At 38.4% G+C, this 17733-nt stretch overlaps 1 protein-coding gene across 3 annotated transcripts in view; it reads right to left on the bottom strand.

The window, feature by feature from the left end:
- Positions 1-17733, bottom strand: part of VAMP7 (vesicle associated membrane protein 7) — a 79919-nt gene that overhangs the window by 39561 nt on the left and 22625 nt on the right. For all 3 annotated transcript variants that reach the window (XM_045996237.1, XM_045996236.1, XM_045996238.1), the window contains exon 5: positions 16402-16492. In XM_045996237.1, the coding sequence (XP_045852193.1) occupies positions 16402-16492 (91 nt within the window). The remainder of the gene's footprint in view (positions 1-16401; positions 16493-17733) is intronic.

Genomic DNA, 17733 nt, shown 5'->3' with positions numbered 1-17733 from the left:
CATATTTTCAGACCACAATGCTCTGAAGCTAGAACTCAATCACAAGAGGAAAGCTGGAAAGAACCCAAATACATGGAGACTAAACAGCATCCTTCTAAAGAATGAATGGGTCAACCAGGAAATTAAAGAAGAATTGAAAAAATTCATGGAAACAAATGATAATGAAAACACAACAGTTCAAAATCTGTGGGACACAGCAAAGGCAGTCCTGAGAGGAAAATATATAGCGGTACAAGCATTTCTCAAGAAACAAGAAAGGTCTCAAGTACACAACCTAACCCTACACGTAAAGGAGCTGGAGAAAGAACAAGAAAGAAACCCTAAACCCAGCAGGAAAAGAGAAATCATAAAGATCAGAGCAGAAATCAATGAAACAGAAACCAAAAAAACAATAGAAAAAAATCAATGAAACTAGGAGCTGGTTCTTTGAAAGAATCAATAAGATTGATAAACCCCTGGCCAGACTCATCAAAAAGAAAAGAGAAAGGACCCAAATAAATAAAATCATGAATGAAAGAGGAGAGATCACAACTAACACCAAAGAAATACAGACAATTATAAGAACATACTATGAGCAACTCTACGCCAACAAATTGGACAATCTGGAAGAAATGGATGCATTCCTAGAGACATATAAACTACCACAACTGAACCAGGAAGAAATAGAAAACCTGAACAGGCCCATAACCAGTAAGGAGATTGAAACAGTCATCCAAAATCTCCAAACAAACAAAAGCCCAGGGCCAGACGGCTTCCCAGGGGAATTCTACCAAACATTTAAAGAAGAACTAATTCCTATTCTCCTGAAACTGTTCCAAAAAATAGAAATGGAAGGAAAACTTCCAAACTCATTTTATGAGGCCAGCATCACCTTGATCCCAAAACCAGACAAGGATGCCACCAAAAAAGAGAACTACAGACCAATATCCTTGATGAACACAGACGCAAAAATTCTCGCCAAAATACTAGCCAATAGGATTCAACAGTACATTCAAAGGATTATTCACCACGATCAAGTGGGATTTATTCCAGGGCTGCAGGGTTGGTTCAACATCCGCAAATCAATCAATGTGATAGAACACATTAATAAAAGAAAGAACAAGAACCATATGATACTCTCAATAGTTGCTGAAAAAGCATTTGACAAAGTACAGCATCCCTTCCTAATCAAAACTCTTCAAAGTGTGGGGATAGAGGGCACATACCTCAATATTATCAAAGCCATCTATGAAAAACCCACCGCAAATATCATTCTCAATGGAGAAAAACTGAAAGCTTTTCCGTTAAGGTCAGGAACACGGCAGGGATGTCCATTATCACCACTGCTATTCAACATAGTACTAGAAGTCCTAGCCTCAGCAATCAGACAACAAAAAGAAATTAAAGGCATCCAAATCGGTAAAGAAGAAGTCAAACTATCACTCTTCGCAGATGATATGATACTATATGTGGAAAACCCAAAAGACTCCACTCCAAAACTGCTAGAACTTGTACAGGAATTCAGTAAAGTGTCAGGATCTAAAATCAATGCACAGAAATCAGTTGCATTTCTGTACACCAACAACAAGACTGAAGAAAGAGAAATTAAGGAGTCAATCCCATTTACAATTGTACCCAAAACTATAAGATACCTAGGAATAAACCTAACCAAAGAGACTAAGAATCTATACACAGAAAATTATAAAGTACTCATGAAAGAAATTGAGGAAGACACAAAAAAATGGAAAAATGTTCCATGCTCCTGGATTGGAAGAATAAATATTGTGAAAATGTCTATGCTACCTAAAGCAATCTACACATTTAATGCAATCCCTATCAAAATACCATCCATTTTTTCAAAGAAATGGAACAAATAATCCTAAAATTTATATGGAACCAGAAAAGACCTCGAATAGCCAAAGGAATATTGAAGAACAAAGCCAAAGTTGGTGGCATCACAATTCCGGACTTCAAGCTCTATTACAAAGCTGTCATCATCAAGACAGCATGGTACTGGCACAAAAACAGACACATAGATCAGTGGAACAGAATAGAGAGCCCAGAAATCGACCCTCAACTCTATGGTCAACTAATCTTCGACAAAGCAGGAAAGAATGTCCAATGGAAAAACGACAGCCTCTTCAATAAATGGTGCTGGGAAAATTGGACAGCCACATGCAGAAAAATGAAATTGGACCACTTCCTTACACCACACACGAAAATAGACTCCAAATGGATGAAGGACCTCAATGTGAGAAAGGAATCCATCCAAATCCTTGAGGAGAATGCAGGCAGCAACCTCTTCGACATCAGCCGCAGCAACATCTTCCTAGGAACAACGGCAAAGGCAAGGGAAGCAAGGGCAAAAATGAACTATTGGGATTTCATTAAGATCAAAAGCTTTTGCACAGCAAAGGAAACAGTTAACAAAACCAAAAGACAACTGACAGAATGGGAGAAGATATTTGCAAACGACATATCAGATAAAGGGCTAGTATCCAAAATCTATAAGGAACTTAGCAAACTCAACACCCAAAGAACAAACAATCCAATCAAGAAATGGGCAGAGGACATGATCAGACATTTCTGCAAAGAAGACATCCAGATGGCCAACAGACACATGAAAAAGTGCTCCACGTCACTCGGCATCAGGGAAATACAAATCAAAACCACAATGAGATATCACCTCACACCAGTCAGAATGGCTAAAATTAACAAGTCAGGAAATGACAGATGCTGGAGAGGATGTGGAGAAAGGGGAACCCTCCTCCACTGTTGGTGGGAATGCAAGCTGGTCCAACCACTCTGGAAAACAGCATGGAGGTTCCTCAAAATGTTGAAAATAGAACTACCCTATGACCCAGCAATTGCACTACTGGGTATTTACCCTAAAGATACAAACATAGTGATCCGAAGGGGCACGTGTACCCGAATGTTTATAGCAGCAATGTCTACAATAGCCAGACTATGGAAAGAACCTAGATGTCCATCAACAGATGAATGGATCAAGAAGATGTGGTATATATACACAATGGAATACTATGCAGCCATCAAAAGAAATGAAATCATGCCATTTGCGACGACGTGGATGGAACTAGAGCGTATCATGCTTAGTGAAATAAGTCAATCGGAGAAAGACAACTATCATATGATCTCCCTGATATGAGGACATGGAGAAGCAACATGGGGGGTTAGGGGGATAGGAGAAGAATAAATGAAACAAGATGGGATTGGGAAGGAGACAAACCATAAATGACTCTTAATCTCACAAATAAACTGGGGGTTGCTGGGGGGAGGTGGGATTGGGAGAGGGGGAGCGGGCTATGGACATTGGGGAGGGGAGGCGAACCATAAGAGACTATGGACTCTGAAAAACAACCTGAGGGTTTTGAAGGGTCAGGGGTGGGAGGTTGGGGCAATCTGAGGGTTTTGAAGGGTCAGGGGTGGGAGGTTGGGGGAACAGGTGGTGGGTAATGGGGAGGGCACGTTTTGCATGGAGCACTGGGTGTTGTGCAAAAAGAATGAATAATGTTACACTGAAAAAATAAATAAAATGAAATGTTAAGAAAAAAAAAAACAAAGAAATACAAACAATTATAAGAATATACTATGAGCAACTCTATGCCAACAAATTTGACAATCTGGAAGAAATGGATGCATTCCTAGAGACATATAAACTACCAAAACTGAACCATTAAGGAGATTGAAGCAGTCATCAAAAATCTCCAAACAAACAAGAGCCCAGGCCCAGATGGCTTCCCAGGGGAATTCTAACATTTAAAGAAGAATTAACACCTATTCTTCTGAAACTGTTCCAAAAAATAGAAATGGAAGGAAATTTCCAAACTCATTTTATGAGGCCAGCATTATTCTGATCCCAAAACCAGACAAAGACCCCATCAAAAAGGAGAATTACAGACCAATATTCTTGATGAACACAGATGCGAAAATTCTCACCAAAATACTAGCCAATAAGATCCAATGGTACATTAAAAGGATTATTCACCACGACCAAGTGGGATTTATTCCAGGCTGCAAGGTTGGCTCAACATCTGCAAATCAATCACTGAAATACAATACATCAATAAGAAAAAATAAAACCATATGATCCTCTCAATAGATGCTGAAAAAGCATTTGACAAAATACAGCATCCTTTCTTGATCAAAACTCTTCAAAGTGTAGGAATAGAGGGCACAAACCTCAATATCATCAAAGCCATCTGTGAAAAACCCACAGCAAGTATCATTCTCAATGGAGAAAACTGAGAGCTTTTCTGCTAAGGTCAGGAACATGGAAGGGATGTCCATTATCACCACTACTGTTCAACATATACTAGAAGTCCTAGCCTCAGAAATCAGACAACAGAAAGAAATTAAAGGCATCCAAACAGGCAAAGAAGTCAAACTATCACTCTTTGCAGATGATATAATACTTTATATGGAAAACCCAAAAGACTCCACTCCAAATCTGCTAGAACTTGTACAGGAATTCAGTAAAGTGTAAGGATATAAAATCAATGCACAGAAATCAGTTGCATTTCTATACATCAACAGCAAGACAGAAAAAAGAGAAATTAAGGAGTTGATCCCATTTACAACTGCACCCCAAACCATAAGATACCTAGGAATAAACCTAACCGAAGAGGCAAAAAATCTGTACTCAGAAAACTATAAAGTACTCTTGAAAGAAATTGAGGAAGACACAAAGAAATGGAAAAATGTTCCATGCTCATGGATTGGAAGAACAAATATTGTGAAAATGTCTATGCTACCTAAAGCAATCTACATGTTTAATGCAATCCCTATCAAACTACCATCAATGTCTTCAAAGAAATGGAATAAATAATTCTAAAATTTATATAGAACCAGAAAAGACCTCTAATAGCCAGAGGAATGTTGAAAAACAACCAAAGTTGGTGGTATCACAATTCCAGACTTCAAGCTCTACTACAAAGCTGTTATCATCAAGACAGTATGGTACTGGCACAAAAACAGACATATAGATCAATGGAACAGAATAGAGAGCCCAGAAATAGACCTTCAACTCTATGGTCAACTAATCTTTCACAAAGCAGGAAAGAATGTCCAATGGAAAAAGACAGTCTCTTCAACAAAGGGTGTTGGGAAAATTGGATAGCCACATGCAAAAAAATGAAACTGGACCCTTTTCTTACACCACACACAAAAACAGACTCAAAATGGATGAAGGACCTCAATGTGAGACAGGAATCCATCAAAATCCTTGAGGAGAACGCAGGCAGCAACCTCTTCAACCTCAGCTGCAGCAACTTCTTCCTACAAACATTGCCAAAGGCAAGGAAGGAAGGGCAAAAATGAACTATTGGGATTTCATCAAGATCAAAAGTTTTTGCAGAGCAAAGGAAACGGTCAACAAAACCAAAGACAACACGGAATGGGAGAAGATATTTGCAAACAACATACCAGATAAAGAGCTAGTATCCAAAATCTATAAAGAACTTATCAAACTCAGGGCGCCTGGATAGCTCAGTTGATTAAGCAACTGCCTGCGGCTCAGGTCATGATCCTGGAGTCCTGGGATCAAGTCCCACATCGGGCTCCCTGGTGGGGAGCCTGCTTCTCCCTCTGACCCTTTCCCCTCTTCATGCTCTCTCTCGCTCTCACTCTCTAAGTAAATAAAATCTTTAAAAAAAAAAAAGAACTTATCAAACTCAACACCCAAAGAACAAATAACCCACTCAAGAAATGGGCAGAGGACATGAACAGAAATTTCTGCAAAGAAGACATCCAGATGGCCAATAGACACATGAAAAAGTGCTCAACATCACTTGCCATCAGGAAAATACAAATCAAAACCACAATGAGATACCACCTCACACCAGTCAGAATGGCTAAATTAACAAGTCAGGAAACGACAGATGCTGGCGAGGATGCGGAGAAAGGGGAACCCTCCTACACTGTTGGTGGGAATGCAAGCTTGTGCAGCCTTTCTGGAAAACAGCACGGAGGTTCCTCAAAACGTTGGAAAAAGAGTTACCCTATGACCCAACAATCGCACTACTGTGTATTTACCCTAAAGATATAAATGTAGTGATCTGAAGGGGCACGGGCACCCAAATGTTTATAGCAGCAATGTCCACAATAGCCAAAGTAGGGAAAGACCCTAGATGTCCATCAACTGATGAATGGATAAAGATGTGGTATATATATACAATGGAATACTATGAAGTCATCCAAAGAAATAAAATCTTGCCATTTGCAACGACATGGATGGAACTAGAGGGCATTATGCTGAGCGAAATAAGTCAATGAGAGAAAGACAATTATCATATGATCTCTCTGATATGAGGAATTTGAGAGACAGGGTGGGGGGTTGCCGGGGAAAGGGAGGGAAAAATGAAACAAGACAAAACCAGAGAGGGAGACAAACCATAAGAGACTCTTAATCTCAGGAAACAAACTGAAGGTTGCTGGGTTGGGGAGGCAGGATGGGGTAATTGGGTGATGGGCATTAAGGAGGACACGTGATATAATGAGCACTGGTTGTCATACACAACTGATGGATTATTGAACTCTACTACTGAAACTAATACATTATATGTTAATTAATTGAATTTAAATAAAAATAAGATATAACAAGAGAAAAACAGATTAATATCTCATGAATATAGACATAAAATCTCAGTAATATTTATAACAAATCCAGCAATATATTAAAGGGATTTATAACATGATGAAGGGCATTTATTTCAGAAATGCAAGGTTGATGTCATATCCAAAAACCAAATATTATAACAATTGTATTAACAGAATAAAGATCAAAAATCCACATGATCATTTCAATAGATGCAAAAGAAGTACCTGGCAGAATCTAACACCCTGTATTGAGAAAATCATAAGGAAGTCACTAAAATGCTACTAGAATTAATAAAAAAAAGTTGCACAATGTTACGCAGCACAAAATCAACATGCAAAACCAACTATATTTCTATACATTATCAATGAACCATCCAAAAATGAGAGAAAAATGCCATTTACAATTGCCTCAAAAAATTAAAAAACGAAATACTTAGAAACAAAGCAAGAAGGATGTTGGCAGAGAGATACTATTAAAGGGAAATTATTCTGACACTTGCCAAAAATGAGAAGTAAGATTTTATTCTTTCTACTGCAGACTACTGCAAGAGGGGTTAAGACTATCACAATATAACAAGAAGAGGGGTGACGTCAGCATCATGGTAGTATAACACATTCCTCCATTTTGTCCCCCCCTTTTAAAAAAACTAATTAGGCATTCGTCCACAAATAAAAGTGCCTTCGTGAGAGTTCTAGGATCCAGCACCATATGCCAAAGGATGTGGGGGAGGGGGGGTCTCATGCACCTGTGCATCAGTAACAGGCAGAGAAACCTTAAGTATAGGGTGTGCAACCAACATGATCAGTGTTGGCTCCACAGCCCTCCTGGTCACATTGGGGAAAACCTGAAGAGCACTGATTTAGGCAGGTGCTCATGGATGAGAGAGAATCTGTAGAAGCCAAGAGGGAACTTCAGCATGGCACTAGAGAATAAAACACAGATATGAATTTCCATGCACTGGAGAGGGTAAGAGGAACTTTTCCAGCACTAACTGTTCCCCAAGGTGACAGAGCATAGGGCTGAACTAAGTTTTTTCCCCCCTCAAAATCACCACCTTTAATGCGACCCAACACCCAAAGTCTGGCAGGGTATGATCTTCACTTGCAGTCTTCAGTGATGGCCCTGAGGCTGCCTGCCCATGCCAGAATATCTGGCACAAAGAGCAGCCCTGAGGCCCACTCAATGTTCTTGATAGGCACCAGGAAGCACTCCAGTGGGACCGCCTCATCCACAGGTGCAGTGGGCATCATACAGGAGTGGAGCTGGATCTGCTGGTGGCAGATTATCCCTCAGGGAAAGGGAGAACAGTGAGTTAGTGCCTGGCTACTCCAGCTATGTGGCAAGCTACTGGAGAAACCCATTTCTCTCCAGTAGCACCCAGAGTACGGAGGCAGGACCTCCAAGACTTGGGGCAGTAAGGAGATCAGGAAAGAGGCCAATAAAAATGTCACAGGACATTAAAATAACATACTTCTTGAGAGCTGTGCTCAAGACTTAAGCAGGAAGTCCACCACAAGCCTCTGGGAGACCCTCACCCAATGATTCTCTCACCAGTCCCACAATCACCTCCTCCCAGTCTGCGACCACTCTCCTTTATGCATGCTCCCAAGTGCAGTGGCAAGAATGAGCTCTAGTTAAAAGTAGCACTCTCAGAATATCTGGCCAGGATCTATGGACAAGGAAGAAACCATAAACTTGAACTGAAGTGCCATCTTCTAAAAAACAAGAAAGAGATTTCCAATAGCCAGCAGGAGAGTTGTAAGACCAGAGAAGACATAAAAGTTAAGAATTCTACCACAAGAATGAGTAAGAAGCATGAAGCAGGAGTATCCAGACAAGGTTGGAGAAAACCCCAGAGAGCAGAACCACAAATGCTATTTCCTACCTGAGGGTAACTAGTAAAGATTTTAGGAGGTGTCTACTACACTTCAAAAGTGAAAGCAGCAACACAGAAGTTCAGAGAACATAAAGAACCAAGGAAATATGTCAACATCATAAGGTAACAATCATTCTCTAATAACTGAAATCAAAAGGGTGAAACTCTGCAATCTAGCTAATAAAGAATTCAAAATATCTGTTCTGAAAAACTTAAGCTGCCAAAGAAACACACAGAAAAACAATCAACAAAATCAGGAAAGCACTACATGAACAAAATCTGAAATGTAACAGAGAGACAGAAGTCATAACGAAGAATCAAACAAATTCTGGAGGTGAAGAATGAATGAGACAAAAAGTTCAATAGAAAACATCTACCTCAAAGTTATCTGAATGGAAGACATAATAAGTGAACTAGAGGATAGGAACTTTGAGACAACCCAGGGGACAGCAAAGAGAAAATAATGAAAAATAATCCAAAAAGCCTGTAAGATCAATGGGACTCCATCAAACACACAGATATTAGAATAACTGGGGTTCCAGGAGTAAATAAGAGGGGCAACAAGACAGAAAGCTTATTTAAAGAAATAATAGTGGAAAACTTTCCAAATCTGGAGAGAGGCCTGGACATCTAAGTTCATAAAGGTAAGAGATCACCCTATTATTTCAATGCAAAAAGACCTTAAGATACATTATAATAAAACTGTCAAAAATCAAAGATAAAGACAGACTCTTAAAAGCAGCCAGAGGAAAAATAAAACTATAACCTACAAAGATATTCCTATTACGCTATGAATGGATTTTGCAGCAGAGACCCTAAAGGCCAGAAATGAATGTGGAATAATATATCCAAAGTGTTGAAAGAAAAAACTGCCAGCCAAGAATAGTCTATATGACGAAGTTATCCTTAAACATAAAGGATAAATAAGATATTCTCAGACAAATAAAAGCTAAGGGAGTTCATTACCACTAGACTTGCCATGCAAGAAATTCTAAAAGGAAAAGACACTAGTGACATGAAAACACAGAAAAGTATACAATACACTGGTAAAGGTTAAATGTACAGACTTAGAAAACTAATTCTGTAATAGGATGGTGTGTTAAACACTTAGATACAGTATAAAGGTTAAAAGAAAAGAGTATTAGAAATATCTATAGCTACTATAATTTTTTAACAAAAACACAGTAGAAAAAGGCAAATTGTGACACCAGGAGTATAAAAGGGGAGTAAATATGTGGAGTTTTTGTATGAAAAGTTGTTATCACCTTAAAGTTGACTATTTTATCTATAAGATGGTTAATGCAAGCCCCATGGTACATGCAAAGGAAAAACCTGGAGTAGATTCACAAAAGATACAGAAATAGGAAAGGGAACACACAATCCCAAAATATCACCAATTTTAAAAAGTGGGCAGACATTTGAGACAATATAGATAGACATAGAGGGGATCGTGCTAAGTGAAGTAAGTCAGATAAAGATAAATCTCATATGGTTTCACTTATATGTGGAATCTAAGAAACAAAACAAACAAAAACAGAAACATGCATAAATAATGAGAACTGGTGGTTGCCAGAGGGGAGGAGGTCAGGGGATAGGTGAAAAAAGTAAAGTGGATTAAGAGGGCCAAACTTCCAGTTATAAAATAAATAAGTAACAGGGATGAAAAGTATAACACGGGGAATATAGTTAATAATATCATAATAAGTTTCTATGGTGAGAGACAGAACTACACTTATTGTGGTAAGCATTTCTTAATGTATATAATTGTCACATCACTATGTTATACACCTGAAACTAATATAATATGGTTGTCAACTACATCTCAATTAAAACTTACTAATATTTTCTGGGATACACAGACACATACATATATATATATATATATTCTGGGGGAAAATAATAAATAAAAGGAAAAAAATAAAAAGGCAGAAATGGAAGGAAAAAGGAACGAAATTACAAAACATCTAGAAAGCAATGAATAAAATGGAATTAGTAAAAAATACTCTAACGTAATAAATTCACCAATCAAAAGGCACAGAGTGACTGGATGGATTAAAAATAAAAAAGACCCAACAATATGCTGCTTATATGAGACTCAATGCAGATTTAAGTACACACATAGGCTTAAAGTGAAGGTATGGAAAAAGATATTCCATTCATGTGGAAACCAAAAGAAAGTGGAGATAAAATAAGAAGGTACACCAAAGATGCTTAAGAAAAAAGATAAATACAGTCATTATATAATAATAAAGTGGTCAATTCACTAAGATGGTACAATTTTAAATACATATGCACACAGGGCTGTACGTGGCTCAGTTAGTTAAATATCCGTCCAACTTTTGATTTCAGCTCAGTTCATGATCTCAGGTCATGATCCCGGGGTCCTGGGATCGAGCCCCACATCGGGCTCTCTGCTCGGCGGGGAGCCTGCTTCCTCCTCTCTCTCTGCCTGCCTCTCTGTCTACTTGTGATCTCTGTCTGTCAAATAAATAAATAAAATCTTTAAGAAAAATACGGGGTGTCTGGGTAACTCTGTTGGTGAAGTGGCTGCTTTCCACTCAGATCATGATCCCAGGGTCCTGGGATCAAGCCCGGCATCGGGTTCCCTGTTCAGCGGGGAGCCTGCTTCTCCCTCTCCCTCTGCTGCTCCCCCTGCTTGTTTGTTCCCTGTCAAATAAGTAAATAAAATATTTTTTAAAAATTAAAAATACAACTACAATATGATCTAGCAATTCTACTTCTGGGTATATACCCAAAGGAAATGAAAACAGGATACTGAAAAGACATCTGCATGCCCATGCTTAATGTAGCATTATTCACAATAGCCAAGATACAAAAACAACCTAAGTGTCCATCAATGGGTAAATGGCTAAAAAGATGACGTATATATACATGCAACAGAATATTACTGAGTCACAAAAAAGAATGATACTCTGTCATTTGTGACAACACAGATGGATCCTGAGGGCACTATGCTTAGTGTTATAAGCCAGACAGAGAAAGACATGTATTATATATTACTCATATGTAATATAAGAATCTAAAACTGCCAAATTTGTAGCAACAGAGAACAGACTGGCAATTACCAGGTGCTAGGAGATGGACAAACTGGGGAAGTGTTGTCAAAGGGTACAAAATTGCAATTAGAAGATGAATAAATTCTGGAGATCCAGTGTACAGCACCAATTATACTAAAAATTACTGTATTATATACTTCAATATTGCTAAGAGACTATATCTTAAATGTTCTCACCACAAAAAAAGAAAAGACAATTTATATGATATGATAGTGGTGTTAGCTAAAAGCTAAAGTGGCAATCATATTGCAATATATAAATGTATCAACAAGTTGTACACCTTAAACTCACATGATGTTTATGTAAATTGTATCTCAATAAATAAAAAAAAACAAGAACAAAGGGGGATTTATTAGCCAACAAGCAGAGTAAAGGGGTAGTCAGTAGATGAAAAATTACTGAGGAAAAAATCAAGGGTAAGGTTCTATCCTTTTATTTATTTTAGGCCTAAACTACCCTAAAATAATCTTCCTAAAGGCAAGCCAAGGACTTACTCATCAAAGGCAGATGTTGAGGAACCTGATCAGCTATCAAGGGTGATCAGATATCAAGGGTAGGGGATCAACTTAAGACTCGCTCAGGTAGACCTGGGACACAGCCCAAGAATCAGGCCTAGTCAAATAGAGGGCTCAGAGGAGATGGTCCAACACTTGGTCAAGCAGTCTTTGGCACGTAAGATCTGTATGCCAAAAGCTACAAAATCATTGGAAAAATGCTTAGTGAAATAAGTCAATCGGAGAAAGACAACTATCATATGATCTCCCTGATATGAGGACATGGAGAAGCAACATGGGGGGGTAGGGGGATAGGAGAAGAATAAATGAAACAAGATGGGATTGGGAGGGAGACAAACCATAAATGACTCTTAATCTCACAAAACAAACTGGGGGTTGCTGGGGGGAGGTGGGATTGGGAGAGGGGGAGCGGGCTATGGACATTGGGGAGGGGAGGCGAACCATAAGAGACTATGGACTCTGAAAAACAACCTGAGGGTTTTGAAGGGTCAGGGGTGGGAGGTTGGGGGAACAGGTGGTGGGTGATGGGGAGGGCACGTTTTGCATGGAGCACTGGGTGTCGTGCAAAAAGAATGAATACTGTTACGCTGAAAAAAAATAAATAAATAAATAAATAAAAATCTCCATTAAAAAAAAAAAAAAAAAAAAAAAAAAAAAAAAAAAAAAAAAAAAAAAGGAAAAAATCAAAGAAGACCTAAATAAATGAAAAAACATCTCTTCTTCATGAATCAGAAGTTTAATATTATTGGCAATATTTCCCAAATTGGTTGCACAACTCTGAATATATTAAAAATCACTGGATAGTATACTTCAAATAGGTAAATTGTATGGTCTATGACTTTATCTCAATAAAGTTGTTAAAAAAAACCTTAAAAATCAAAGAGAGAGGGCGCCTGGGTGGCTCAGTGGTTTAGGCCGCTGCCTTCGGCTCGGGTCATGATCTCAGGGTCCTAGGATCGAGTCCCGCATCGGGCTCTCTGCTCAGCAGGGAGCCTGCTTCCCTCTCACTCTCTCTGCCTACTTGTGATCTCTCTCTGTCAAATAAATAAATAAAATCTTTAAAAAAAAAAATCAAAGAGAGATGATTAGAAATGCTTTTGCTACATTTTAATTTGATTATCTCAGTAATTCTAAAAATAAATCATTTAAAAGAAGTTGACTTAGAAGTTTCATTTTCTGGGAACTTCATGCATTTGCAATAAAAATAGAGTAGTTGGCTGATTCACTTTTGGGTGAAATAAATAAGTTTGGTAACAAAAACAGAAAAGAAATATTCATTTATTCAACTGATTCTCTAGTCTGCATCTAGACATACAATTAAAACTAAAAATCAATGAGAGGAAATTACTTCAAATAGCTAAGAGACAAACATATCAAGAACTGCATGTTTCTCCCTTTTATGCTCAACATCACTGATTATTAGGGAAATACAAATCAAAACTACAAAGAGATACCACCTCACACCAGTTAGAATGGCTAAAATTAACAACACAGGAAACATGTGTTGGAGAGGATGTGGAGAAAGGGGAACCCTCTTACACTGTTGGTGGGATTTTAAGTTGGTGCAGCCGCTCTGGAAAACAGTACGGAGGTTCCTCAAAAAGTTAAACATAGGGGCGCCTGGGTGGCTCAGTGGGTTAAAGCCTCTGCTTTCGGCTCAGGTCATGATCCCAGGGTCCTGGGATCGAGCCCCGCATCGGGCTCTCTGCTCCGCAGGGAGCCTGCTTCCTCCTCTCTCTCTCTGCCTGCCTCTCTGCCTAGTTGTGATTTCTATCTGTCAAATAAATAGAATATTTTTTAAAAAAAAGTTAAACATAGAACTACCTTATGATCCAGTAATTATACTACTAGGTATTTACCTGAAGAATACAAAAATATGGATTTCACAGGAGACATGCTATAAACACCAATGTTTATAGCAGCATTATCTACTATAGCCAAATTATGGAAAGAGCCCAAATGTCCATCAACTGATGAATGGATGTAGAAGAGGAGGTATATGTACACATACACACACACACACACACACACACACACACACAGTGGAATATTACTCAGGAATCAAAAGGAATGAAATGTTGCCATTTGCAATGATGTGGATACAGCTAGAGATTACAATGCTAAGCAAAATAAGTCAGAGAAGGACAAATGCCATATGATTTCACTTGTATGTGAAATTTAAGAAAGAAAACAAATGAACAAATGGGGGGGAAAAAAGAAACAGAGAGGTAAACCAAGAAACAGACTCTTTTACTATAGAGAACTCAGTGATGGTTACCAGAGGGGAGGTTCAGTGGGAGGAGGTTACACAGGTGGTGGGGAGGAAGGAGGACACTTGTGGTGAGCACTGGGTGCAGTATGGAACTGCGGAATCACTATACGTACACCTGAAACTCATATTACACTATATGTTAACTAACTGGAATGAAAATAAAATTTTTTTAAATGTTTCTCCCTTTTGATTATTAATCTCATTCCTGGGACTTAATCTCAAGAAAATAAGAAAAGGGGCGCCTGGGTGGCTCAGTGGTTTAAGCCGCTGCCTTCGGCTCAGGTCATGATCTCAGGGTCCTGGGATCGAGTCCCGCATCGGGCTCTCTGCTCGGCGGGGAGCCTGCTTCCCTCTCACTCTCTCTGCCTGCCTCTCTGCCTACTTGTGATCTCTCTCTGTCAAATAAATAAATAAAAATCTTAAAAAAAAAAAAAAAAAAAAAGAAAATAAGAAAAATAGGCACAAAATCATTTATAGCAGTACTGCTATTATAACACAAACCTCCAAATCAGTGCTACCTAATGAGTGTTTGCTAATGCTTCAACCAAGTCCCTAAGCACACAGTTCAGTCCAACTGACATATTCCTAACAAGATGCTCTCAGTGAAGGAAGCACAGCACTGACTTACATGCCGGCGCAAGCTCTTTGGTTATAAAGCAATATGCAGAGTGACATTGCTCTTAAGAACCGAAGTGTCCAAAATAAGGACGATTCTAACCTATAATATAACCGAATGAAATACTGTATGAGCATAAAGTAGATTAATGATAGCTAATAGTAATTCAGCTCTTAGGATGTGCTAGTCACTGTACAAGATGCTTTACATACATTATCTCCTTTATCCTGGTGACCTTAGGTTCTACCATCTCCTTTTTGCAGATTAGGAAACAAAGCTCAAAGAAGTTAGAGGATTGACCAAGGACTACCAGCAGGCTGGAAGTGAAATCAGGACTCAAACTCAGGCAAATATGACTCCAAATCTTGGTCACTATATTATATTGCCTCAACAAAACTGAATATAAGCTATTATTTTATATATGTGTGTATGTGTGTGTGTGTGTGTGTGTGTGTGTGTATCTTAAAAGAAAAAATGGAAATGAATCTTTAGGATGCTGGGATCAAGAGTATTTTTTTCTTAAATATCTTTACAGCTTGTACCTGTGCTAATAATAAATGTACCAGTGATTCAAATAGTAAATCCAAGATTATAAGTAAATTGACATTTATGAAATTTGACAATGTCTCAGTTAAATATCTTACAAAACAACAATATAATAATTTTCATTCAATTTTATACAAGTTATTGTCTGAGATATTCCCCTTAGAAAGAGTGGTTCTCAAACTTCAATATGCATTTGAATCCTCTGGAGGGCTTGTGAAAACACAGATTGCTGGGTCCCACTCGCAGAGTTTCTGCTTCAATAGCTTTGGGGTGGGTCCTGAAAACTTGCATTTCTAACAGGTTCCCAAGGGATGCTGATGCTGCTGGCTCAGGGACTACATTTTGAGAATGCGTGCTTTTAAAAAACTAGCATCATCCTAAATCTAAATACAATTGCATAGTCAATTAAAAAATAAACAATACATTTCTCTGGATTATTTTAATGTGCTAAAAAGCTTGACAAAACATAGGTTGAGAGAATTTATATCACAGTTCATTATTTGAAGAGTACAAGAGTTTTTTGGACCAATTTTTTCTCTCAATCAAGTGCTACAAACTTTCTGAGGAAGTCAAAAAGTTATACTTTAAGTACCTACTGATAACATCAGCTATCTACGTATCTCCAGCCAAAACTACTTTATTCTTAATTGCTGAACTGTTGCAACAGTCTCAGAAATTATTCTTGCTAAGCCAACTAACAAATTCGAATGAAAAACAGTCATAAGTACTAAGAAAAAAACATTCATACAGGAGTCAGTATCATGGACAGGTAATATCCATATCTTAGCTGACAGTTTTCAAAAGTAAGATTCAGGAAGTACTACTTCAGCCTTTCTTGAATAATGTGACCCCAAACAAGTAATCTATTATCATTTTTGCATGTGGACTATGCCATGAAACATACCTATGTTTCTGACCATGATTCCTTTCAGTTCATCCACTTGGGCTTGAGTCTCCACCACTTTGTCTATGCCCTTGTTCTCAGAGTGATGCTTCTATAAGAAAATAAGATTTAACTTACCCAGACATTATTTACAATAGAAAAACAAAAAGAAGAGGAATGACAGTAAGGAATGCTATTAAATTATGCCTGTACTGATACAAAAGATACATTCCATTTCACTTAAAAATTGTTATCAGGCCTAGGGAAAAAATTTAGGCAGCATAAAAAATGTTACCATGTAAGTGTTATAGTATAAAACTATCACCTTATTTTAAATAAAATGAAAGTAAATGTATTATATCAATACGTATATATACTTGAGACTCTTGGGGCAGAAGTACAAGTTCATGTAATCTGTGCTCAGACAAGAAAGGAGTAAAGACCATAGTTGGGGCAGGGAGAACAAGACAGGGAAAAGCACACTAAATTGTTCCCCACTTCTTGAGTATGATGAGGAGATGCTGTCCCACCTTCTGAGCATCTATTCTTCTATCTGTTGGGATCAGAGCAGGCATTTCATTGGGTTCTAATAAGATCTAGAAATCTAAGACATTGCTATAGTACATATTTTGAAACTATTATCCAGGGGCACCTGGGTGGCTCAGTAGGTTAAAGCCTCTGCCTTCGGCTCAGGTCATGGTCCCAGGGTCCTGGGATTGAGCCCCACATCAGGCTCTCTGTTCGACGGGGAGCCTGCTTCCTCCTCTCTCTCTGCCTATCTCCTCTGCCTACTTATAATCTCTATCAAATAAATAAATAAATAAAAATCTTAAAAAAAAAGAAACTATTATCCATAGGTATCCATCAAGTCCCTAATATACCATATTCTAGTCACCTCACTGTGCTAAATGCTTCAAAGAGAGAATATTATTTAATCTACCCCAAAACTCCATGATGAAGATGCTCTTATTATTATCTCCATCTGTAGATGACAATCCTGGCACAGATTTATTCAGAGGGTCACACATACATATGGAGCCAATGACAACCTGGTTAAGCTGAAAGTTTTGCTGCCTGCTCACCCTTTACCTTTGACTATATATCGGTACATTTTTGGTTGGTGATGTTTTGTTTTGGTTTTTCTTTTAAAGATTTCATTTATTTATTTGAGAGAGAGAGTACACACATGAGTAAAAGGGAGGAGGAGAGGAAGAGGGAGAAGCAGACTCCCCACAGAGCAGGAAGCCTGATGCAGGGCTCGATCCCAGGACTCTAGGATCATGACCTGAGCTAAACGCAGACACTTCACCAACTGAGCCACCCAGGCGCCCTTTGGTTGGTGATGTTTTACAG

The sequence above is a fragment of the Meles meles genome, chromosome X (genome assembly GCF_922984935.1).
Source record: "Meles meles chromosome X, mMelMel3.1 paternal haplotype, whole genome shotgun sequence".
Taxonomy (NCBI): Eukaryota; Metazoa; Chordata; class Mammalia; order Carnivora; family Mustelidae; genus Meles; species Meles meles.
Note: the sequence above shows the minus strand (reverse complement) of the source record. Positions and strands in the feature narration are given on the sequence as shown.